The 23,943-nt window shown below is 42.3% G+C and overlaps 1 protein-coding gene across 5 annotated transcripts; it reads right to left on the minus strand.

Moving 5' to 3' along the window:
• Positions 1–738: 738 nt before the first annotated feature.
• LOC106563668 (UDP-N-acetylglucosamine transferase subunit ALG13) lies at positions 739–20,046 on the minus strand. Of its 5 annotated transcripts, none has more exons than XM_014129452.3 (24): positions 19,774–20,046; positions 19,058–19,141; positions 18,906–18,956; positions 18,742–18,788; positions 18,507–18,579; positions 16,404–16,485; positions 15,895–16,063; positions 10,704–10,773; positions 10,477–10,585; positions 10,201–10,265; positions 10,008–10,108; positions 9,268–9,383; positions 8,927–9,143; positions 8,652–8,762; positions 8,323–8,482; positions 8,064–8,208; positions 7,932–7,967; positions 7,649–7,704; positions 7,409–7,486; positions 2,842–3,007; positions 2,638–2,757; positions 1,910–1,950; positions 1,617–1,800; positions 739–1,463 (listed from the first exon to the last, which is right to left on the minus strand). In XM_014129452.3, exons 1-24 carry the CDS (start codon positions 19,963–19,965, stop codon positions 1,198–1,200), a joined length of 2,739 nt encoding a protein of 912 aa, XP_013984927.1. In that variant the 5' UTR covers positions 19,966–20,046; the 3' UTR covers positions 739–1,197. The 5 variants fall into 5 exon arrangements, with proteins under 5 accessions (XP_013984927.1, XP_082814393.1, XP_013984925.1 ...); XM_082958267.1 differs by having other exon boundaries at positions 8,323–8,491; XM_014129450.3 differs by having other exon boundaries at positions 8,323–8,491; positions 8,652–8,765; positions 19,774–20,045.
• Positions 20,047–23,943: the final 3,897 nt, after the last annotated feature.

A 23,943-nucleotide genomic window follows, 5' to 3' on the forward strand; every position in this document is an offset into this window, starting at 1 on the left:
GATAACACTAAATTAAGATATTTGCAAGGTAAATTATCTTTAAATAAGATTTGAGGTTAAATTTAGGCTAAAACAAGCAAAATGTTCTGCCAAATGTAGATAATTTAGCTTGGAAAGAAAAAAAATGTAAGCGCTTTTAAAAATCACTCAAGATATTTAGGATTGTTTAGATTTCAATTTTTGCAGTGTGATACTTAGTTTATGAAACTATACACTGAGTGTACAACATTGAGAACACCTGCTCTTTCCATGACAGACTGACCAGGTGACCGCTATGATTCCTTGATGTCACTTGATAAATCTGCTTCAAATGATTGTAGATGAAGGGGAGAGATTAAAGAAGCATTTTTTTCAGCCTTGAGACATGGATTGTGTGTGCCATTCAGAGGGTGAATGGGCAAGACAAAATATTTGCGCTTTTGAACGGGTTATGGTAGGTGCCAGGCACACCGGTTTGTCAAGAACTGCAACGCTGCTGGGTTTTTCCACATGCAACAGTTCCTGTGTGTATCAAGAATGGACCACCACCCAAAGGACATCCAGCCAACTTGACAACTGTGGGAAGCATTAATGTTAACATTAAGACTTATTTTGATTGTCCAGTCTTTCAAGAATCCCAGAGTTTACGGTTGGCGCGAAAACCTACAGGAGGGTAGCGCTCCAGGAACAGGGTTGAGAGCCCTGCTCTAAAAAGGGACAGTTCAAATGATAAACTGTTACGACTTCTGGGAAACAAAACTTTTTATTAATTAAACATAAAATAATGTATTAAACATTCTGTAAACACTGGATCAGAGGGTGTCTGAAATGGACCCCTATACCGTCTACCACTTTTCCAAGGGCGCCCTATTCCCTACATCAGTGGTACACAAACAGGGGTAATAGTACCTCTGGGGGAACTTGAGAAGACTCATGAGACCATAGGCCTACTGGTAAAATGCACATGAGGGGGTTCTTCAGGGCAGAGCAAAATTCAGTTGGTGGTACATTAACTGAAAACGGATGGGAACCACTGCCCAACAGTGCACTACTTTTGAATAGGGTGCCATTTCAGACAGCCACTGACTAGCAAACTTCAAAAACATGCAAACTTCAAAATAAGAAAAGTAGAACAAACATTACACATGACATAGGGTGACATGGTGAATGTGGGTAGTTAGAGGGGCCCACCTCCCTCCCTCCGTCCCCAGTGCTTGGTTACATGCTGGGAGGAATAAAGTGCCCTGGGTGTGTGGGTGCAGTGACATAGTTGACTGGGTGGTTGGAGGGGCAGTAGGATGCATGCACATGTGGTTGGGCAGGGCCTGAGTTCCAGGGTGTGAGGTAATGGTAGGTGGCAGAGAGCATCGGAACATAAGGCTCGTAGGTGTGGAGGGGGGGTTGGCTGCACTGGTCCTGAACCAAGGGGTAGAACACTGTGCCTGGGGCTCCTGCTGAGGGAGGGTCCATGGCCAGGGGGGTGCCTGGTAGGAAGGAAAAGGTGGTGGGTGAGGACCAAGGTAAGAAAATAAGTCACATGTAATACTTGAGGTCGTAAGATTGTGACACTGAAGATCTTGCTCAATGCAGATGTGCCATTTCATAATGAGGTCTGGAGGCCGTGGGGTGACGCTGACCATTGGCAAGAACATCTCCCTGGCCATCAGGCCCTGCTCTCCCAGTCTCTGGGTAGGACTGGGGGACTGTGTGATCAGAGGGAGGGGGTGCTCCGGAGTAGGACTGGAACTGTTGCTCGGCATTGGGCTGCTGATACGCCTGCTGCATCTGCACCATGGAATGCCAATAGCTCTGCTGGTACCACTGTTTCAACATGGATAGAAATCAAAAGGTATAGGTTGTTTTCATTCAAAGACATGTCTAGCATCTCATGCCAAGTAACTGTTCACCCATACATACTATAATCACTTACTTGGACTCCTAAATTAAAGTAATATTGGAGGACCTTGCCATCTACAGAAAGAGAAAAACATTTAGTTACCGTCACATCATACATTTTGAAATCCATGTTATTCAATTATTGCGCGTGCGCCAACGAGCGTCTGCGATGCCAAGGGCTAAAATAGAACTCCTTTCTATTTCTGACGCAGATCACGCTGCAAGTCCTGCCTCTCCCATCGCCTCATTGGTTTATAGAAGCAGGTATCCATGTGCCATCTCCTCATTGGTTATACCCACGTGGGTGATTGAAAGACGAACTGTTTTGCCGGTTGTCTGGTAATACTATGAAAGTGTAGATGCCAATCACCATATAAGTTCAAAGATGAAAAAGCCTGGAATGAGGAGAGATGACTAGAAATGATTCGGTTGGCCGTTTTATGTGTGGATTAATTCTCGGAGTAGAGGACCTTGTGCATTTCAGGTAAAATAACAACTCAATGTTTATATCCCAGGACAAATTAGCTAGCAAGTGCAAGCTAACTAGCTAAATTGCCAAACATGTTTAATGCTTTTCGACCTGTCCCCAAATGAATGTAATTGGTTCAGAGTTTGTTTTGATATTTTAACCTGCGTGTTGTGATCGCGTTTGGTGTAGGGGGACAAAATAAATGTATGCACGATAGCGCACGCGCGCAGCCGGTTTGGGTTCCGTGTTAGAAGTTCACAACTTAACACACGCCATGGGGAAGCATGTCTAACCTCGTGGAAGGTCGTTGCCGTTGGGGTCATAGGAGTAAGGTGGAGGGGGTGTGGTGCTGACCGCCTCCCCCATCTCATTCACAAACCAGGGAGAGGAAGGAGGAACCTGAATGGATGAAACTACAAACAAGAGAAAATAGGGATCAGTTAGGAATTAGGGCCTAATAACTCCTTAGGTCTGACCATCACCCTTAGAGTGGGTACCTTGTCTGCCCATTGCGTGTGGGGGCATGGGAGCCCCCTGAGGATAGTTTGAGGGTGAAGCAATTGGTGCTGGAGGGGTCTGAGAGCTGCTAGAGGAAGAGGTGAAGATAGCTGCTGGGGCTGTGGTTAAAGCCTGTGCGGGCATGACTGCTGACTTCACCACCACCTGAGGAAACAAAACTAAATTAAATCTGACTACAATTGACAAACAATTTGCGCTTAAAAAAAACAAGGTAGAGTCAGCCACATGACGTAGATGCAAAGTAAAACAGGCTAGTAGGTCAAGTTCTGCAACTAAAAGCATGAGGTTAAAGTTCGCTGTTTTGATCCCGTGGCTACTACGCGGTAAAAGCGTGAAGCGAACCCGCACACATACTGTTCGGCAGAGTGAAATCTTGCTCATTGCAATATCAAAACAAAATATATATTTTTTGAGATTCTTCAAAGTAGCCACCCTTTGCATTGACAGCTTTGCACCAGGGGCGGAAATCGCGGGGGGGACGGGGGGGGACACGACCCCCCCATCCTGGGAAAAATATGATTTGTCCCCCCCAATATATCACTGAAACATAACTATGTAATTTAAATAATATTAATAATACGCAATGAAAGCAATTGTGCTGATTATAGACACTTAATAGCGCGTTTTTAAGTTTCAAAAGATTGCGACCCCCCCACCCTTTTCCTCACAATGGTTTGATCCACTGGCAAGGTAACAGAGGGGTCGTAGCCACTGTCTGAAAGGCACTCAATGAACGTAACTGACGTGAGGTTAATTCAGTCAATCGCGCACACACACTAGCTGAATATGCAGAGCTAGCGCGCAAATATGAACTATTAAGCTAGCTAGTAACTATTCCATTTATGTGGCTTCGTCAAAGATGGAATCTTTGCTATCGTCAATTTATTCCGAGATCAGCATGCAGATGATGTAAGTTAGTGCTTCAAAGTCCCTGTGATAAGGTTAGCGATAAACTGAAGTCCAAACTGAACTACACTCTCTTCTACCATTGTCTTAAATATATTTAATGGTCTCATTGCAAAAGCTAAATTGTCGCAAGGGAACTTTTATTTATTTATTTTATTTAACCCGGGAAGCAAAGATTATAGCAAACGCCACTGAAACTGAATTGGTGCTCGCTAGCTTTGCAAATTCAGCTATTGTTGGAAGCCAGCCAATATGAAACAAACTATTAAAATTACAAAAGGTTGCAGCATATGTTGTGTAAATGGTGAACTCATACAGCTGTCAAATCTTGTCAATTTAATCCGTTTCACATTTGCTAGCTACCTTTTAGATCGAAGCCCAAATAGAATGATAAAAGATAAGATGATAGAAGCCCATCTCCTACTGTAAATAACCTACACACTGTGTGTGTGTGTGTGTGTGTGTGTGTGTGTGTGTGTGTGTGTGTGTGTGTGTGTGTGTGTGTGTGTGTAGCCAGCCAGCCAGCCAGGTAGAAAAATGGCAGAAAAATAAAAGACGGACATCAGAGTATTTTTCAGTACACCAAAACGCAAAGTAAGAACCCTAGTAGCCTAATATCTCAAAGACTAGTTGATAAAATGTTCATAAGAAAGAAATGAAATTCTAATGGAAATGTTTCACAATGATGTCATTAGGCAGAGCAGGCAACAGATGGCACACAGACAGCAGAGTTGGGGACAGATATGCAGGGACAGACTGGCATAGACAGGGAGTCTCAGGTAAGTTTGTTGAGTCTTTGTTTGGCAACATTATGAAAGGTTCTCCATTTTTTTTACTTGTAAAATAGGAACATAATTGGAAAATGCCATGGATACCCCCACTCTCAACTTAAACTGGTGACTGAACTAAGATTTGTTAAAGGCAATGGTATTGCTGTTGTGAGTAGTTGTGTAGTTTTGGGTACCGGTAGTTAGGAGTACGGCAAACACCTTATTTCTTTGGTTCCTCAATATACATTTACCATATTACAATGTAGGCTATGTGTTACAGCACTACTTTTGGTGTCCCCCTCAGGAATTGCTCTTGAGAAAATCTCATGTAATTGTCCCCCCAAAGTTGATATCAGATTTTCGCCCCTGCTTTGCACACTCTTGGCATGCACCTGGAATGCTAAGTCTTGAAGTAGTTCCCACATACGCTGAGCAGATGTTAGCTCCTTTTCCTTCACTCTGCGGTCCAATTCATTCCAATTGGGTTGAGGTCAGGCAATTGTGGAGGCCAGGTAATCTGATGCAGCACTCCCCTTGGTCAAATAGCCGTTACACAGCCAGAGGTAACTCTGGTTCTTCCTTTCCTGTGGTGGTCCTCACGAGAGCCAGTGTCATCATAGCGCTCGGTTTTGGCGACTGCACTTCAAACTTTGAAAGTTCTTGACATTTTCTGGATTGTCTGAACTTCACGTCTTTAAGTAATGGACGGTCATTTCGCTTTGCTTATTTGAGCTGTTCTTGCCATAATATGGACTTTTACCAAATAGGGTTCTCTTCTGTATACCACCACTACCTTGTCACAACAACTGATTACCTCAAACAAAGGAAAGAAATTCCACAAATTAACTTAAGGCACACCTGTTAATTGAAATGCATTCCAGGTGACTACCTCATGAAGCTGGTTGAGAGTAGGCAAAGATGTCAAGGCAAAGGGTGGCTACTTTGAAGAATCTCAACTATAAAAAAATATTTTGATTTGTTTAAAACTTTTTTGGTTACATGATTCCATGTGTTATTTCATAGTTTTTGATGTCTTCACTACAACATAGAAAAAAGTAAAAAAAAGAAATAAAAAACCTGGAATGAGTAAGTGTCAAAACTTTTGACTGGTACTGTGTGCGCGCACGCAGACCCCTTGACTTTTTCCACATTACAGCCTTATTCTAAAATAGATTCAAACGTTCCCCCCCCCCCCTTAATCTACACGCAATACCCCATAACGGACAAAGCAAAAGCTGTTTAGACATTTTTGCAAATGTATAATTGTTTTTAAATGAAATCACAATTACATAAGTATTCAGACCCTTTACTCAGTACTTTGTTGAAGCACCTTTAGCAGCAATTACCGCCTCGAGTCTTCTTGGGTATGACGCTACAAGCTTGACACACCTGTATTTGGGGAGTTTATCCCATTCTTCTCTGCAGATCTGTCAGGTTGGATGGGGAGCGTCGCTGTACAGCCATTTCTACGCTGCCGCTACTCGATCTACGCATAGTCACTTTAATAGCCATCTACATATTACCTCGACACCGGTGCGCCCGCACATTGACTCTATACCGGTACCCCGTGTATATAGCCCCGCTATTGTTACTTAATGCTGCTCTTTGTTATTGTTATTTAAAATTATATATTTTTTTTGTATTTTCTTAAAACTGCATTGCTGGTTAAGGGCTTTAAGTAAGCATTTCACTGTAAGGTCTACACCTGTTGTATTTGGCGCATGTGACAAATAAAATTTGATTTGATTTTCAGGTCTCTCAGATATTCGATCGGGTTCAAGCCCAGGCTCTGGCTGGTTCACTCAAAGACAGAGACTGGTCCCAAGCCACTCCTGCATTGTCTTGGCTGTGTGCTTAGGGTCATTGTCCTGTTGGAAGGTGAACCGTCACCCCAGTCTGAGGTCCTGACCACTCTGGAGCAGATTTTCATTAAGGATCTCTGTACTTTGCTCCATTCATCTTTCCCTCGATCCTGACTAGTCTCCTAGTCCCTGCCACTGAAAAACATCCCCACAGCATGTTGCCACCGCGCTTCACCGTAGGGATGGTGCCAGGTTTCCTCCAGACGTGGCGCTTGGCATTCAGGGCAAAGAGTTCAATTTTGGTTTCATCAGACCAGAAAATCTTGTTTCTCATGGTCTGAGTCCTTTAGGTGTCTATTGGTAAACTCCAAGCGGGCTGTCATGTGCCTTTTACTGAGGAGTGGCTTCCGTCTGGCCACTCTACCATAAAGGCCTGATTGGTGGAGTGCTGCAGAGATGGGAGAAACTTTCAGAAGAAAAACCATCTCCACAGAAGAACTCTGGAGCTCTGTCAGTGACCAAGTTCTTGGTCACCTCCCTGAGCAAGGCCCTTCTCCCCCAATTGCTCAGTTTGGCCAGGAAGCCAGCTCTTGGAAGAGTCTTGGTGGTTCCAAACTTCTTCTATTTAAGAATAGAGGTCACTGTGTTCTTGGGGACCTTCAATGCTGCAGACATTTTTTTGTTACCCTTCACCACATCTGTGCCTCAACACAAACCTTGACCCCATGGCTTGGTTTTTGCTCTGACATGCACTGTCAACTGTGGGACCTTATATAGACAGGTGTGCCTTTCCAAATCATGTCCAAACAATTTAATTTACCACAGGTGGACTCCAATCAAGTTAAAGCAACATTTCAAGGATGATCAACGGAAGGAAACAGGATGCACAATTGAGTCCCATAGCAAAGGGTCTGAATACTCACGTAAAAAGTCAAGCCATACCAGTAACTTTTGTCCAAAGAAAATGAACCTTCTACAGTTTGAGTAAACTTAAAACCTGATGTTTTTTTCTGACAAAATGTGACAATTGAGCAGTTGGGTAAAACGGATTGTAAAGCTTCTAGTACCTGCTGTGACTGAGTGTAGCTATAGCTAGCCATGCCCTCTTGTGGTGAGCCAGCACAAGATCCTCCCTCTTCAATGGTCTGTAAAGGCAGGCAAAAAAATGGAGACAGGAATGCAATCAAACCAATCAACCCCAATAAAATCAAGTAAGTTGACATGAATGTGAAATTATACAATACATCCCACATGTGAAATTAACTATAGTTATTAAAAGTTTCAACAAAAAAGCAAGTGAAGAGTACCAGGTTGGCAGTGGACTCTGCCGCAGCATACACAGATGGGCTCTGGAACCCTGTGTCTGCAAGATGATTTAAAAAGACAATTGTGAACTTTTATCCATATTGTACAATGGGTCTTCAAATTGTGAGCCTTCACTGTTGCCAAATGACAGAATCAGTTGGGAAACGGAATAGCCCAATTTGTCTCTCCCTAACGTAAATCTGTTAAAAATGCATCTGCAGATAATAAAATGGTGGACATGGACCGTCCTAAAATCTCACAAGCAGGTGATGTCAACACACTCACCTTCACCAGTATAGATGTACTCCTCTGAATATTCACCTGAGACACACACACCACGGATTTAACATTTACATTCCGACTCAAAACAAATACATTTTTGTAATCAAGACGGCGTCACTGGACAGGCTGGCCTACCTTGGTCGTCACCATTGCTCCTCTCGTCAGCGTCCTCCTCTGATGAGGTCATGGCCTGTTTGCCAGATGTGGGGATGGGGCTCGGCCCCTGCTGCACCCAGTATGTAGGGAGTGCTGGAACCATGGGGTTTGCTACAGTCTGTCCCTAAAGAGACAGTTACAAAAGCAGACAGCAGGTTGACTTGAATACTCCAGTTGAATACTAATGCTCCCAACTATCAAAGTCTGTTGCCTGAGGGCTTCTGGGCTACATAGTTACCGACAAGGGAGGGAAGGCAGTTTCATCTCCCCCCTCAATCTCGTAGAAGGTGATTGTTCCTTCCATTTCCTGTGCCATTTCCTGTGCCTCCTGTCCAGCCTCGGGGACGTAGCTGAACTGGCACTCCTTGTTGATAGCAGGGATCTGGCGCCTGCTTCGGCTGCAAGAGCTCAAATGAATATACCTACTTTTATAACCACAACACCCCATCATGTCGTACCATGGCTACATTCTCTATGGGCAGGGCCACCGGTAATATTCAAAGTTACTATAGCTCAAATTGCTCATTCTGCTTAACATCGCTAAGAAGACGATAAAAGGCGTATTACCGTGACCTGAATGAGTAGTTGTCGAAGCTGTGGTAGCAGCGTTTTCCTGAGTGAGGGTAGTATGTCATCTCCGGCCCAACGAGGGGATGACTGTTCAGGAAACGGGCTGAACTTCTGAACAGAACCCAGATTGGCAACAGCATAGATACCAACAGAATATAATCAACGGTAAGCAATATGACCTTCAGTAATGGTGAAGTACAGCAGCAGTGTAAATGGTGTTTTAGAGTGATATTTGTCAAACTTGCCATTTGACAATTTAAAAGCACACCGACCTGGGCGGGCCATATCCTCGAGGGGGCCTGGGTGGAAGATGAGGCCGGTAGTGTTCATAGGGCATTGTCTCTGGTGGTGGTGCATGCATGCCAGGGGCGCGCCCAGGGTGTATGCCGCCAGGGCCTGATTGAAAGCGGGGAGGCAGGCCAGACACCATCAGCATCTCCTTCCCTCTGGGTTTCTTAAAGAAACGCCGCCGGCCCCGCAACTCCGAATCTAACAGACAGAAGGGCTAACAGTTGTACAGGTCTTCAATGGTCCAAGGCCAATACGATGTTCACTGCTATTTAAAAAAATATATAATTACTAAGACCATCTAACGGTTAAAGGGCATACTGACCCATCTCTCCAGGATACTGCTCAGGCCGGCTGTATGATGGTCCCTTGCGGCTCGGGGTGATGTTCCAGGCAGGGACAGGGTTCACAGGCTTGAAGTTAGTCAGAGACACAAGATGTCTGAAAGTGGTGGGGTATAGTGAGGTCTCATAAACCTAATATTGAAAAGAGCACTGTCTTTATGGTAAACCACTGCATCTATCATACTGTATGACAACCATTTGGGATGGTACATTTACATTTTAGTCATCTAGCAGACTCCTATCCAGAGTGACTTCCAGTGCATTCATCTTAAGATAGCTAGGTGGGACAACCACATACAGTAAGCACATTTTCCTCAATAAAGTAGCTATCAGCAGTCAGAGCTAGTAAGGGGGAAAAGTAGTCAAGTGTTAGTTCACAAAAGCCTTTTGCGGGCGGGGGGGTGGGGGGGCATTTCAGAAGTTGAGCAAGGACTCTGCTTCAAGGGGAAGCTGGTTCCATAATTGGGGTGCTAAGACAGAGAAGCACTTGTACTGGGTTGAGTGGGAGGGCCAAGAGATCAGAGGTGGCAGAACGGAGTACTCGGGTTGGGGTATAGATTTGGAGCAAAGCCTGACAGTAGGGAGGGGCAGTTCCTCTTACTGCTCTAATACAAGAATGTGCCAGAAAACTAAAATAAGCACACGTTGATGGGTGCTGTGTAGAAGTGCCTATGTGTAAGTCAGTTCAATTGGGGTGTTTTTAAAGGGACAGGTATCTCACTTTTCTCCAAGCTCTTCGATGAACACTGTCACAGCGCTGGGGTGAGTGCCCACCTCCTGAATGAAGGCATTGTAATACTTCCCTTTGGGGTCTAGACGAACCTGCATGGAAGACATGGGCTAACCTTATCATTGAGTATTTTTATTTTATTGCAAAACAATCTTAATTTAGTGGATAAATTGGATTACTGTACCTGACACTTGTCTCCCAAGAAGTATTGTCTTCCAGCAAACACCATGTAATCAGTTTTCTGCATCTCTGTTTCAGAGAAACGATATGCCATTCCAGAACACCCAATTATACAACTGCTCTACATTAAGAAATGAATGTACGGTATAATCATATCAACCCCACAGATAAAAGGTCTGCTCTGTGTGAATCTTGTCGTTTATGACCAATGTCTCATGATTAATTCAGCAGTTCCACGTTACCACAATAAACTCCAACAGAAGGGGGCCACATGGCATACCTCTGCGACTGTCATGCCATACGTCAAACTGGACATTTCTGTACATCTCAGAATCCAGTGCTTTGAGCACCTTGTACGGGAGAGAGAGTTTTGCTGGTGCATCTGGAGTCTTAGGAAGAGAAAGAAACTGGATGTGTATTCCTAGAATCTAGTCTTCCTCAAAAAAAAATAAAAAAATAAAATGGTATAAACTCACCAACAATAGACGCTTTAGAAAAAGTTGTCACCTTTGCTTCCTCTGCTCCAGGTCGGGCTTTGTCCTCTGTGCGATTGTGCCCATTGAACTCCCAATCATCCCTACAAGAAAGTAAAGAGTGTAGAAAAATTGTACTTTACAAAAACCTGATAAACAAAATTCATACAATGACTACATTACAATATACACGGAGTGTACTAAACATTAAGAATACCTGCTCTTTACATTACAGACTGACCAGGTGAAAGCTATGATCCCCTTCATCTACACAGATTTTGAAGTGGACGAGACATGTTAAAGGATCTTTAAGCCTTGAGACATGGGATTGTGTGTGTGCCATTCAGAGGGTGAATGGGCAAGACAAAAGATTTAAATGCCTTTGAACGGGGTATGGTAGTAGGTGCCAGGTGCACCGGTATGTATCAAGAACTGAAATGTTGCTGGGTTTTCCCCCGCGCATCAAGAACAGTCCACCACCCAAAGAACAACCAGCCAACTGTGGGAAGAATTGGAGTCAACATGGGCCAGCATCCCTGTGGAACGCCTTCGACACCTTGTAGAGTCCATGCCCCGACGAATTGAGACTATTTGGAGGGCAAAAGGGTGCAACTCAAAATTAGGACAGTGTTCCTAATGTTTTGTAAACTCAGTGTATAGACGCTTTGGTGAATTTATGCATACTGTAGTTGGGTCGTTCCACGACATGAGTCCCTTTTGGGTAAAGTAACGTGGTTTAAAAAAAATACAATAAAGAAATACGTTTTATTTCACCTAATTTGAACATAATAAAAAACATGTTGTTTTCCTACATCAAGATGTAAAAAAAATAAAATAAAATAAAAAAAAGACTAGTAAGTGCCAAATAAAAGTAACAGGGTTGATGTGTTCATCTTAAACATCAGCCATTAGTCCCCTTGTGATAAGGGGAAATGGAAGCTTGTGTGCAATAGGAATGGGCAAATGAATGAAAGCTTCACAAAACGTGTGTTACGCTCAGGCCACTCAGTTTTCCACCACAAAGAGTAAAACCAGCTCATACTTGTACACAACGATTTGACTATTAGATGTTGTATGTTTCTTTAGGAAACCATATTACAAACCGGGTTGACCTTAAAATGAGGCACAAGTTTTTTTTGTTGTTTTTTTTTACCTTAAAATGAATCACTAATAAAAAATTAATTTAAAAAAAAAAAGAACACACTGAACAAAGCATGAAAATGCAACATGTTAGAAGTGTTGGGCCCATGTTTCATGAATTGAAATAAAAAGACCACAGAAATTTTCCAGCTTATTTCTCTCAAATGTTGTTTACATCCCTGTTAGTGAACATTTCTCCTTTGCCGAGATACTCCAGCCACCTGACCTGTGTGGCATGATCATTACACAGGTGCAGACCCTTTTCCAGCACACGACAGACGTCGCACGCATCTCTAGGCGGCATCAAGAAAACCATCGCCATCCCATCCAACATCCTAGAGTTCCGGTTATATTACAAAATATCTTTGGGGTTCACATATGCTTACACTGTTTTTTAGCTGCCGTTCTATAAGAACTCCTTGTTCTGCCACAAACTTGCACGCGTCGCCCTCGTGCGGCAATGTTTTCAAACAGAAAAGGGTCTATAATTATTTTTTGAAACCTTTAACTAGGCAAGTCCGTTAAAAACAAAATTCTTATTTACAATGACGGCCTACCTTGTCCAAACCCTAACGACACAAGGCCAATTGTGCGCCTCCCTATGGGACTCCCAATCACAACCTTTTGTGATACAGCCTGGAATCAAACCAGGGTCTGTAGTGACACCTCTCGCACTGACGTGCAGAGCCACTCAGGAGGCCCATATAAAAAAGGCCACTAAAATCTGCAGTGTTGTTTCACAACACAATGTGACAGTGACATGCTGACTGCAGGAATGTTCACCAGAGCTGTTCCCAGAGAATTTAACGTTAATTTCTCTACCATCAACTGCCTCCAACGTCGTTTTAGAGAATTTGGCAATACGTCCAACTGGCCTCACAAATCACAGAATACATGTAACCACGCCAGCCCAGGACCTCTACATCCGGCTTCTTAAGCTGCAGGATCGTCAAACCAGCCACCTGAATAAACTGTGGGTTTGCACAACCAAAGAATTTCAGCACAAACTGTCAGAAACAGTCTCAGGGAAGCTCATCTGCATGCTCGTTGTCCTCACAAGGGTTTTGACCTGACTGCAGTTCCAGCGTCGTAAACAACTTCAGTGGGCAAATGCTCACCTTCAATGGCCACTGGAGAAGTTCTCTTCACAGATGAATCCCGGTTATAACTGTACCAGGCAGATGGAAAACAGTGTGTACGGCATCATGTGGGCGAGCGGTTTGCTGACGTCAACATTGTGAACAGAGTGCCTCATGGTGGAGGTGGGGTTATGGTATGGGCAGGCATAAGCTACAGACAACGAACACAATTGCATTTTAATCAAAGGCAATTTCAATGCACAGAGATACCGTGACAAGATCCTGAGGCCCAATGTCATGCCTTTCATCACGTTTCAGCATGATAATGCACAGCTCCATATTACAAGGATCTGTACACAATTCCTGGAAGCTGAAAATGTCTCAGCTCCTCAATGGCCTGCATTCTCATCCGACACGTCACCCATTGAGCATGTTTTGGATGCTCTCAATTGATGTGTACGACTGTGTTCTAGAGGTCGACCGATTAATTAGGGCCGATTTCAAGTTTTCGTAACAATCGGAAATCATTTTTTTTTTTTAGACCTTTATTTAACTAGGCAAGTCAGTTAAGAACACATTCTTATTCTCAATGACGGCCTAGGAACGGTGGGTTAACTGCCTTGTTATGGGGCAGAACGACAGATTTTTACCTTGTCAGCTCGGGGATTCAATCTTGCAACCTTACGGTTAACTAGTCCAAAGCTCTAACTACCTGCTTTACATTGCACTCCATGAGGAGCCTGCCTGTTACGCGAATGCAGTAAGAAGCCAAGGTAAGTTGCTAGCTAGCATTAAACTTATCTTATAAGAAACAATCAATCATAATCACTAGTTAACTACACATGGTTGATGATATTACTAGTTTATCTAGCCTGTCCTGCGTTGCATATAATCGCTTAGGTACACGTTGCTCCAACCATAAACATCAATGCCTTTCTTAAAATCAATACACAAGTATATATTTTTAACCCTGCATATTTAGTTAATATTGCCTGCTAACATCAATTTCTTTTAACTAGGGAAAATGTGTCACTTCTCTTGCAAACAGAGTCAGGGTATATGCAGCAGTTTGGGCCGCCTGGCTCGTTGCGAACTGTGAGACTATTTCTTCCTAACAAAGACAGCCGACTTCGCCAAACGGGGGATGATTTAACAAAAGCACATTTGCGAAAAAAGCACAATCGTTGCACGACTGTACCTAACCATAAACATCAATGCCTTTCTTAAAATCAATACACAGAAGTATATATTTTTAAACCTGCATGTTTAGCTAAAAGAAATCCAGGTTAGCGGGCAATCTTAACCAGGTGAAATTGTGTCATTTTGCGTTCATTACACGCAGAGTCAGGGTATATGCAACAGTTTGGGTCGCCTGGCTCGTTGCGAACTAATTTGCCAGAATTTTACGTAATTATGACATAACATTGAAGGTTGTGCAATGTAACAGGAATATTTAGACTTAGGGATGCCACCCGTTAGATGAAATACGGAACGGTTCCGTATTTCACTGACAGAAAAAACGTTTGAGATATGGTCGAATCCGGAAACTATTAATGACCTAAGGCTCGTATTTCTGTGTGTTATGTTATAATTAAGTCTGATTTGATAGAGTAGTCTGAGCGATGGTAGGCAGCAGCAGGCTCGTAAGCATTCATTCAAACAGCACTTTCGTGCGTTTGCCAGCAGCCCTTCGCAATGCATTGTGCTGTTTATGACTTCAAGCCTGTCAACTCCCAAGATTAGGCTGGTGTAACCGATGTGAAATGGCTAGCTAGTTAGCCGGGTGAGCGCTAATAGCGTTTCAAACGTCACTCGCTCTGAGACTTGGAGTAGTTTTTCCCCTTGCTCTACATGGGTAACGCTGCTTCGAGGGTGGCTGTTGTCGATGTGTTCCTGGTTCGAGCCCAGGTAGGAGCGAGGAGAGGGACGGAAGCTATACTGTTAACACTGGCAATACTAAAGTGCCTATAAGAACATCCAATAGTATATGAAATACAAATCGTATAGAGAGAAATAGTCCTATAATAACTACAACCTAAAACTTCTTACCTGGGAATATTGAAGACTCATGTCAAAAGGAACCACCAGCTTTCATATGTTCTCATGTTCTGAGCAAGGAACTTAAACGTTAGCTTTCTTACATGGCACATATTGCACTTTTACTTTCTTCTCCAACACTTTGTTTTTGCATTATTTAAACCAAATTGAACATGTTTCATTATTTATTTGAGGCTAAATTGATTTTATTTATGTATTATATTAAGGTAAAATTTGTGTTCATTCAGTATTGTTGTAATTGTCATTCTTACAAAAAAAAACAAATAATTATATATATATATTTTTTTTTTTTTTAAATCGGCTGATTTAAAATCGGTCTAGGCTTTTTTGGGCCCTCCAATAATCGGTATCGGCATTGAAAAAATCATAAATCGGTCGACCTCTAGTGTGTTCCAGTTCCCGGCAATATCCAGCAACTTTGCACAGCCATTAACGAGTGGGGCAACACTCCACAATCAACAGCCTGATCAACTCTACATAAACGAGATGTTACCCTGCATGAGGCAAATGGTGGTCGCACCAGATTCTGATCTACACTTACCTTTATTTTTTTCAATGTATATAATAATCTTCAGAAATGACTGTCAAAGCAAGAAAATAATTAGGGATTTAAAATGCTAAAACATGGACATTTTGGGATGAAGTGTGTTCATTTTCCTAGAAGTCAGATGGTACACAGAAGGACATGTCAAAATGCTGAATTTTGGCACTTTAGCAAGTCTTTAGTTATTAAAAACATGATGTATTGAATTTTCCATGTGGTCTATATTAAAAGGGGCACTTAATGTAACAGGCCTTTAAAACTCAATATTGGTGCACAAGTCCAACTTAAAATATCAAAGGGATGCAAAAGGGACTCATTTTGTGGAATGACCCAAGTAACTAGACTTAGGTTTAATGTGGAGGGCTTTATGGAAATCAAAAGTGGTGTGCAGAGCACAACCTCACCTCAGAGTCTGACCCCTGTCCTCAGGGGTGTCATAGCCTGCGTCCTCACTGCACACCGACAGGCTGTTCCTATAGCGACGACCTCCGCCATGGAACCCTTCCAAGGCTCCTTGCACCTCCGCCTCGCCGACACCAAGGACTTGTGTGTACAGCAGCTCATACAACAGAGCTGGATCCAGTTGAAGAAAAAGGTTATACATTTCCTATTCACTACACATGAAAGTACTGATCATTTAAAATATTGACTAACTAAAATAAATGAGTAGCCAATTATAGGACTTAGAGTGAAGATTTATCCAGTGCTGTGGAGCTGGTGGACGGAGCTATAGGACAGGCTCATTGAAATGGCTAGAATGGAATTGAGTCAAACAGGTGGTTTCCTTACCGTTGTCGTGTATGACACTGTTCCATCTATACCATTCTAGCCATTACAATGACTCCATCTTCAAATAACTCCTCCTACCAGCCTCCACTGATTTCTCTGAATTCTGATGAGTGAAAGTACAGACCTTGACACAGAGCTGCGTGGATGGGGTAGTTCCTGGGGTATACAACATCGTAGTGGCCATTGTTGGAGCAACACAGCAGAATCTACAACAGTCAGAGAGCAGAATAGTGTGAAGTGTAATGCATTTTTACTCTTAACCATTCAAATGGTAAAGATCCCCCCCCCCCCCAAAATCAAATTGTCTACAGCAGGTATTCCCAAACTGCCGTCGGGGGTACGCCAAATAATGTGATTCACATTTTTTTTAATAAAAAAATAAAATGATTTTTGCCTTTACATTTTCAAACAGTCCATTTACACGAGCCGTGTTGTAACAAACACTTATTCTTAATGTATGGTATAGTGTGTGTTGGTGTGTGGCAGGCTTACAATGATGGCAAAAAAACAACATTTGAGAGTGCTGGTGCTAGAGGGGGTACGCAGCCGGAGGATGAATGTTTGAAGGGCTAATGGGACTAAAAAAAAATGTTTGGGAAAATTTGGTCTACAGAATAGAGAACGAACTAAGAGAGAAAAAGAAGTAGAGACTTAAGCATGACTTGCTGTTTTTTTTTTCCTGATTCAATGAACGAAGTAGACCAAACCCAGCTGCTATTGCATTGGTGTCTATGGGAGACACACCAAGTTACCTAGACTGGAACTGACTTTTTTTGTTGCTTCCAATGGTAAGCAGCCTGAATTAACCCCATCTTTCATTTATATACACCATCTTTGGCTGTAGTCTTCTCAAATTATAAAATGAGAGCAGTACCATCTAGAGGACAAACCAAAGCACACTACAAATGTATGTGAACACCAGCTCGTCAAACATCTCATTCGAAAATCATGGGCATTAATAGGAGTTGGTCCCCCCTTTGCTGCTATAACAGCCTCCACTCTTCTGGGAAGGCTTTCCGCTAGATGTTGGAACATTGCTGCGAGGACTCATTCCAGTCAGCCACAAGAGCATTAGTGAGGTCGGCACTGATGTTGAGCGATTACGCCTGGCTCGTAGTCGAGTTTCAATTCAAAGATTGATGGGGTTGAAGTCAGGGCTCTTTGCAGGCTAGTCAAGTTCTTCCACACAGATCTCTAAACCATTTCTGTATGGACCTCGCTTTTTTTGCACAGGGGCATTGTCATACTGAAACAGGAAAGGGCCTTCCCCAAACTGTTTCCACAAAGTTGGAAGCGCAGAATCATCTAGAATGTCGTATGCTGTAGCGTTAACATTTCCCTTCACTGGAACTATGGGGCCTAGCCTGAACCATTAAAAACAGCCCCAGATCATTAATCCTTCTCCACCAAACTTTAGTTGGCACTATACATTGGGGCAGGTAGCGTTCTCCTGGTATCCGCCAAACCCAGATTTGTCCTTCGGACTGACAGATAAAGTGTGATTCATCACTCCAGGGAAGGTGTTTCCACTGCTCCAGAGTCCAATGGCGGCGAGCTTTACACCACTCTAGCTGACGCTTGGCATTGCACATGGCGATCTTAGGCTTGTATCCGCCCGCTCAGCCATGGTAAGCCTTTGCATGAAGCTCCCGATGAACAGTGCCGATGTTGCTTCCAGAGGCAGTTTTGAACTCTAGTGAGTGTTGCAACCGAGGACAGACGATTTTTACACGCTAAGTGCTTCAGCACTCTGCGGTCCCATTCTGTGAGTTTGTGTACTACCACTTTGCGGCTGAACCGTTGTTGCTCCTAGACGTTTCCACTTCACAATAACAGCACTTACAGTTGACTGGGGCGGCTCCAGCAGGGCAGACATTTTACAAACTGACTTGTTGGAAAGGTGGCATCCTATGATAGTGTCACGTTGAAAGTCACTTGAGCACTTCAGTACGGGCCATTCTACTGACAATGTTTGTCTATGGAGATTGCATGGCTGGGTGCTCAACTTTATACACGCGTCAGCAACGGGTGTGGCTGAAATAGCCAACTTCACTAATTTGAAGGGGTGTCCACATACTTCTGTATATATAGTTTATTACACGGCATCACCCCCTATCCACACACCTGGTTCAATTAGCAACCTGGTTCAGTTTTGCCTGGTAATTACTTCATTAGTCAGGCATTTGGGATGCTTCAGGGCCTGGGCTCAGTGAAGAACCACACTTACCTTCTCCATGTAGTCTACTTCAGTTATCTCTGTTGGTGGCTTCCCAGGATACCTGTATACAAGGAAGCACCGCCTGCCACATGGCCAACACCAACTTATTTCAGGTTACATTAAATTGCAATTCACATAAATCTAATTCTCCATATAACATTTGACAATATCCTGTCAGCCAACACAAAAGGTTGTACAATGTGGCAGGTGATGTTTAACTGATAACACATTGTGCAGCACTTACCTGTACAACGACGACAAAGCCTTTATCTCAACTTGGCCAGTGGTTTCCTGGAGAAAAACATATTTAACAATATGTACGTGACCCTTCTTCATACGGTCTATGGTCTGAATCTGACCCATGGCTTGTGCAATGTGCTTTTATAACATGTAGTTCTATAAACATACCTTGGGGTCCTCCAGACGTTCCAGATACTTCTCAAACGACCCTTCAACAAACTAGGAGATAAAGCATGCCATTAGACTTTGATTTTAAGCGATTAGTGCTATCTGGAATCCTTGGGACGTCCCTACCCCTAAACATTTTAAAGTCAACTTACAGGTTCAAAGTTGCATCGGTTCTCTCTCATGAAGGTGACACAGTCTTTCCTTATCTTTTGATGGTAATTCTGAGAGTAATACATCTGGGAGGAAAGAAATCATTACATTGTGCACCTTTATTTCATATTCGACAATCTCCTCTTTGCGCCCTGGAGCATAGCGTCGTGCAATTCATATTTTAACTCTGGCCTCAACAATAATTTCAGTCAGCCAAATGAACCATAGCCGAAGATGAACAGGCTACTAGCGGTTCTGGGGGAAGGGGCAGTGCCCCTGTGACAACAATTTTGGACCCCCTTGTGGCCCCCCTAAATGTGGAGTATGAAATAATTTTGACATAACATTTTTGCTATCGTTCTTTTTTTACATCCGTTATTAGACAGTGGCAACGCGGAAGATGGTATTTTGCCAGCTAATGCCTGCAATGCAGTGAAGAAAACGATATGACAACAATAACGTCTAATGTAACTGCCCCCCCCCTAACAGTACAACTGGCCCCAGCTTGGCCCCCCCAGTTGAAATGGTCTAGAACCACCACTGGAACAGGCAGGCTAAATGAACCCATGAGTTCCCAAACGACCATTTATTTTGAAAAAAGACAACTTCCTATTCTCACACCATGAATTCAGTCAGATAAATGTAATATATTATATTCTAAACGTTGAACGTCAAATGGAATGCATTAAACCCATTTCGCTAAATTGCTCAAGCCTACCTGCTCAGAGACAGCTCGAAATAGACAGGACGCGTCTCGTGCCATCATTTTCCTATAGAGACCGATGCTGGCTAGATACTCGTCCATGTTTACAAAATACTTCTTCAAGGCTTTCTGCATTTTAAGGATGTTGTAAATAAAAAAACTATAAATATGCAAAACTTCATAACTTTCCGCGTAGAAAATAAACATGAAGGTCGAAAGTTTCCTTTCGAGTTGGAATAAGGAAACAGGTGCTAAAACTGAGCACTGATTACAGAGTCAACACCGTCATACGTGCCAACCGTTGAAAACTTTATTGAAAGTTCTTGTCTTTGATTGGTTACACTATATTCGTTTTTTAAATACTGCACCCATCTATTTTGTTTATAGCCTCCCATGCCTTATCCAGTGAAAAGGCTACTCCACAGCCAGAAACGAATGATAAACCTTACTTATTTGTAAAAAATGTGGCCAAAATCAAACCGAATATACACCAAATATACAAAAGTATGTGGACACCCCTTCTGATTAGTGGATTCGGCTATTTCATCCACACCCGTTGCTGACAGGACTATAAAATCGAGCACACAGCCATGCAATCTCCATGCGATGGTAGGCCACACACGGAGTGCCGAGTGCTGTAAAGATTGTCTGTCCTCGGTTGCAACACTCCAAACTGCCTCTGGAAGCAATGTCAGCACAATAACTATTCATTGGGAGCTTCATGAAATGAGATTCCATAGCCGAGCAGCCACACACAAGCCTAGTTTGCCGCCATTTGACTCTGGAGCAGTGGAAACACCTTCTCTGGCGTGATGAATCACGCTTCACCATCTGGAAGTCTGACTGACGAATCTGGGTTTGGTGGATGCCAGGAGAATGCTACCTGCCCCAATGCATAGTGCCAACTGTAAAGTTTGGTGGAGGAGAAATAATGGTCTGGGGCTGTTTTACATGGTTCGGGGTAGGCCCCTTAGTTCCAGTGAAGGGAAATCTTAATGCTACAGCATACAATAACATTCTAGATGATTTTGTGCTTCCAACTTTGTGGCAACAGTTTGGGAAGGCCCTTTCCTGTTTCAGCATGACAATGCCTCTGTGCACAAAGTGAGGTCCGTACAGAAATGGTTTGTCTAGATTGGCATGGAAGAACTTGACTGGCCTGCACAGAGCCCTGACCTCAACTCCATCGAACACCTTTGGGATGAATTGGAACGCCGACTGCGAGCCAGGCCTAATCGCCCAACATCAGTGCCCGACCTCACTAATGCTCTTTTGGCTGAATGGAAGCTTTGTCCCAGCAGCTATGTTCCAACATCTAGTGTAAATCTTCCCAGAAGAGTAGAGGCTTTTATAGCAGCAAAGGGGATCAACTCCATATTAATGCCCATGGTTTTGGAATGAGATGTACAAAGAGCAGGCGTCCATAAACCTTTGGTCATGTAGTGTATCATCCTGCGGGATATTCAGTTTTCTACATGTGGTCATGCTGGCAACATGTGGCTGCATCACAGAAACATGATAAAGCTCCTCCTTCTCGATTTTAATATAGTCAAGGTAAATGTAAAGAACAACACAGTTTACAGTCTGAAAACAATATCACAATAGACAGTGTCTTGTCTCCAATGTTATTACCTTCCTTTTCCCTTTCCTTCACTTCCTGACTTCTTTCCCTCCTAGGATGAGGAAACTACAGCACCCATCTACCTGGAGTGGATACAGGTTATAGACTACAGCAAGATTGTGAGTTACAATGTTGTTGCCTGCACTTAATGTTGAAATATGAGTTGATCATTGTAGCCTATCAGTGTGTAGGCCTAGACCGCATGTTTAACTCAGGGGTTGAAGATGCAATCATGGGTTTCAGCCCAGTGGCAGCCCCACCACATCATTTGGTAGCCTAAAGCTGAGGGATGATGCTGGGTAGCACTCGAATTCATGGACAAATCACTGGACAATTCAAATCACTGAAATTCATGGACAAATCACTGGACAATTCAAATCACTCAAATTCATGGACAAATCACTGGACAATTCAAATCACTCAAATTCATGGACAAATCACTGGACAATTGAAATTACTCATGGACAGTGCTCTGGGTGCAAGGATGGACAGTCCAGGTATTTTGAAGCTACACACATTGATTGTTTACAAAGACTGAAATGACAACCGAAACAACAAATTGCGTAATGCAACATTAACATGTCTGTCAAAGGGACTTACTCAACGTTTTTACAATTAGCTTATAACATAGGCTAGTGTTTTTGTAAGGGAACTTAGGGGATGGAAGCTGCATTAGAAAAGAACAGAGAATGAATACAGGCAAAGAGTCTGAGAAAGGAAAGGCAATCTGCAGAATATTTAGGTTGGTGCATGTAGTTAAAGCCAAGCCATTAATTACATTTGTTTGTGTGCCATATATCAACTACTAATTTGTGTGCTTCATGATACTTAGCAATATTAAAATGGAGCTGAGAAGGCTCATTAAAGATAAAGTTCATACAAAACATAGTTTGTAATTATTGTGTTTATTATGGGACCTACATTGCAGACCAATTTACTGTGATGCATGAATTTGTTTTACATAAGTTAAAGGGCTCAAAGTATGGCTCTGCCTTATTAACTACTAGCTAATTAAAAGGCAACAAGCTGATATGAGAATGACAGGCAAAATATTTTGTTTTGTACAGTCCTTTGAGCTAGAACTTCTGAATAGTCACAAACTTTGTGGTCTCTGAACACATACTTTCAGACAAAAAAAAATCCTGTTTTGCTCAAGTAATTTTTTTTGAACATGGCTCTCTTTTATCTCAACCATAATACTATGGATATACATTTACCAAGAAAATTACATGTTTGAAGTTCCATAAAATGAATAACCTTTTAAACAGTTGTTCTGAGAGTTATATTTTTTTAACTGGTTGCTTGGGTCCATCCAAAGCATATGGGATTTCTGGTTTGAGCCAGTAAATAGAGTTACATGTTAATTTGACTGAACTTTGTGATCATTGTCAATATATATTTTTTTGAGTTGATATTTAGCTCTTTGTACGTTTGTGTGAAATCATATTTTATTAGAATAAATGTCAATGGAAACCAGACCGCGCAGATTAGAAGAATCCAATGTGGTAGTTGCTTGAAATATCCAAACGGTGGCAGAAGAGCTCAAGACAAGTTCGACTTGTGACTGTTCAGCATCTTTTGCTGCGCTCGTCCGTATTTCGAAAGGACACCATAAGATAAGTAAACAATGAAGGTATAGCCTACATTTTACACTATATTAGTAGTACTATAATTTATATAACAATGTAGAAATCATTAGGGTCTATTTCTATTAAAAAAAATATATAAAAAAATAAAGAGGGCACTAATAACACAAACAATCTTGTAGCGTAGTTTACTGGTCAAAGGCTTACTTTGTCCAATAAATGTGTTTGATGGTACCAGTTTTTTTCTTCCGTGCCCTGATAATGAACATCTGGCAACAAGGTGAGCAAACTAAGAGAAAAAGAATTGAGGAAGAAAAAATTACTCAATAAAACGTATGCCCCTTATTTTTTATGACTTCAATATTGAGCCGTTGAATTTGAATATATAGCCTATAGCGCTTCATAATCATAAAACAAAGCTATCTTTCTCATGATGAAGTGCAGTTAAACTGTGGGATAGACCGGTGAATTTAGTTTTATCAAACAACTCATTTGCTTAATTAAAACCCATTCTTTGATGTCGAGGTTTAATCAGTCTGCTTATTAGGTTAAATGGCTTGTTTGTGAATTCAATTGTAGGGCCTATCAAGATGGTTTGGAAAATCTCTTATGCAGGTAGTATATGCATACTTGCAAAAAAAAGCTAAATAATTGTTGGAAAATCTTTTATCTTCTGAAAGAGGTTGATTAAAAAACACACAGATTAAAGCATTTTCCAACCCTTTATCTGATACTGCAATGAGAGGTGCTTGCAGCTGTATTTATTAACCACCTAGTCGCAGACTATGTTAATATGTCCGTCTGTTCTCAATTGAAGACGTTTCAATTCAAGGCTTTTCATAAATCTGACGCAACATGTGTTTCTGATTTCCTATGTGGCCTTAGTTTTGGAAAATTTGGGAAGGATCTGATCTACAATTTGAAAAGTAGCCCACTTTGACAACAGAATAAAATCTAAATTGAGGTTGCAATGATATA

The sequence above is a fragment of the Salmo salar genome, chromosome 11, assembly GCF_965601325.2.
Source record: "Salmo salar chromosome 11, fSalSal1, whole genome shotgun sequence".
Lineage (NCBI taxonomy): Eukaryota > Metazoa > Chordata > Actinopteri > Salmoniformes > Salmonidae > Salmo > Salmo salar.

Excerpts from the sequence above, each read along its gene's own strand:
- LOC106563668 (XM_014129450.3), bottom strand. The coding sequence starts at position 19,965 with ATGTTTATTTTCTACGCGGAAAGTTATGAAGTTTTGCATATTTATAGT. Across the intron at positions 18,789-18,905 it reads AACGTCTGGAGGACCCCAAG|GAAACCACTGGCCAAGTTGA; the intron begins GTATGTTTATAG and ends GTTTTTCTCCAG. Across the intron at positions 10,266-10,476 it reads ATGGCATGACAGTCGCAGAG|AGATGCAGAAAACTGATTAC; the intron begins GTATGCCATGTG and ends TCTCTGAAACAG.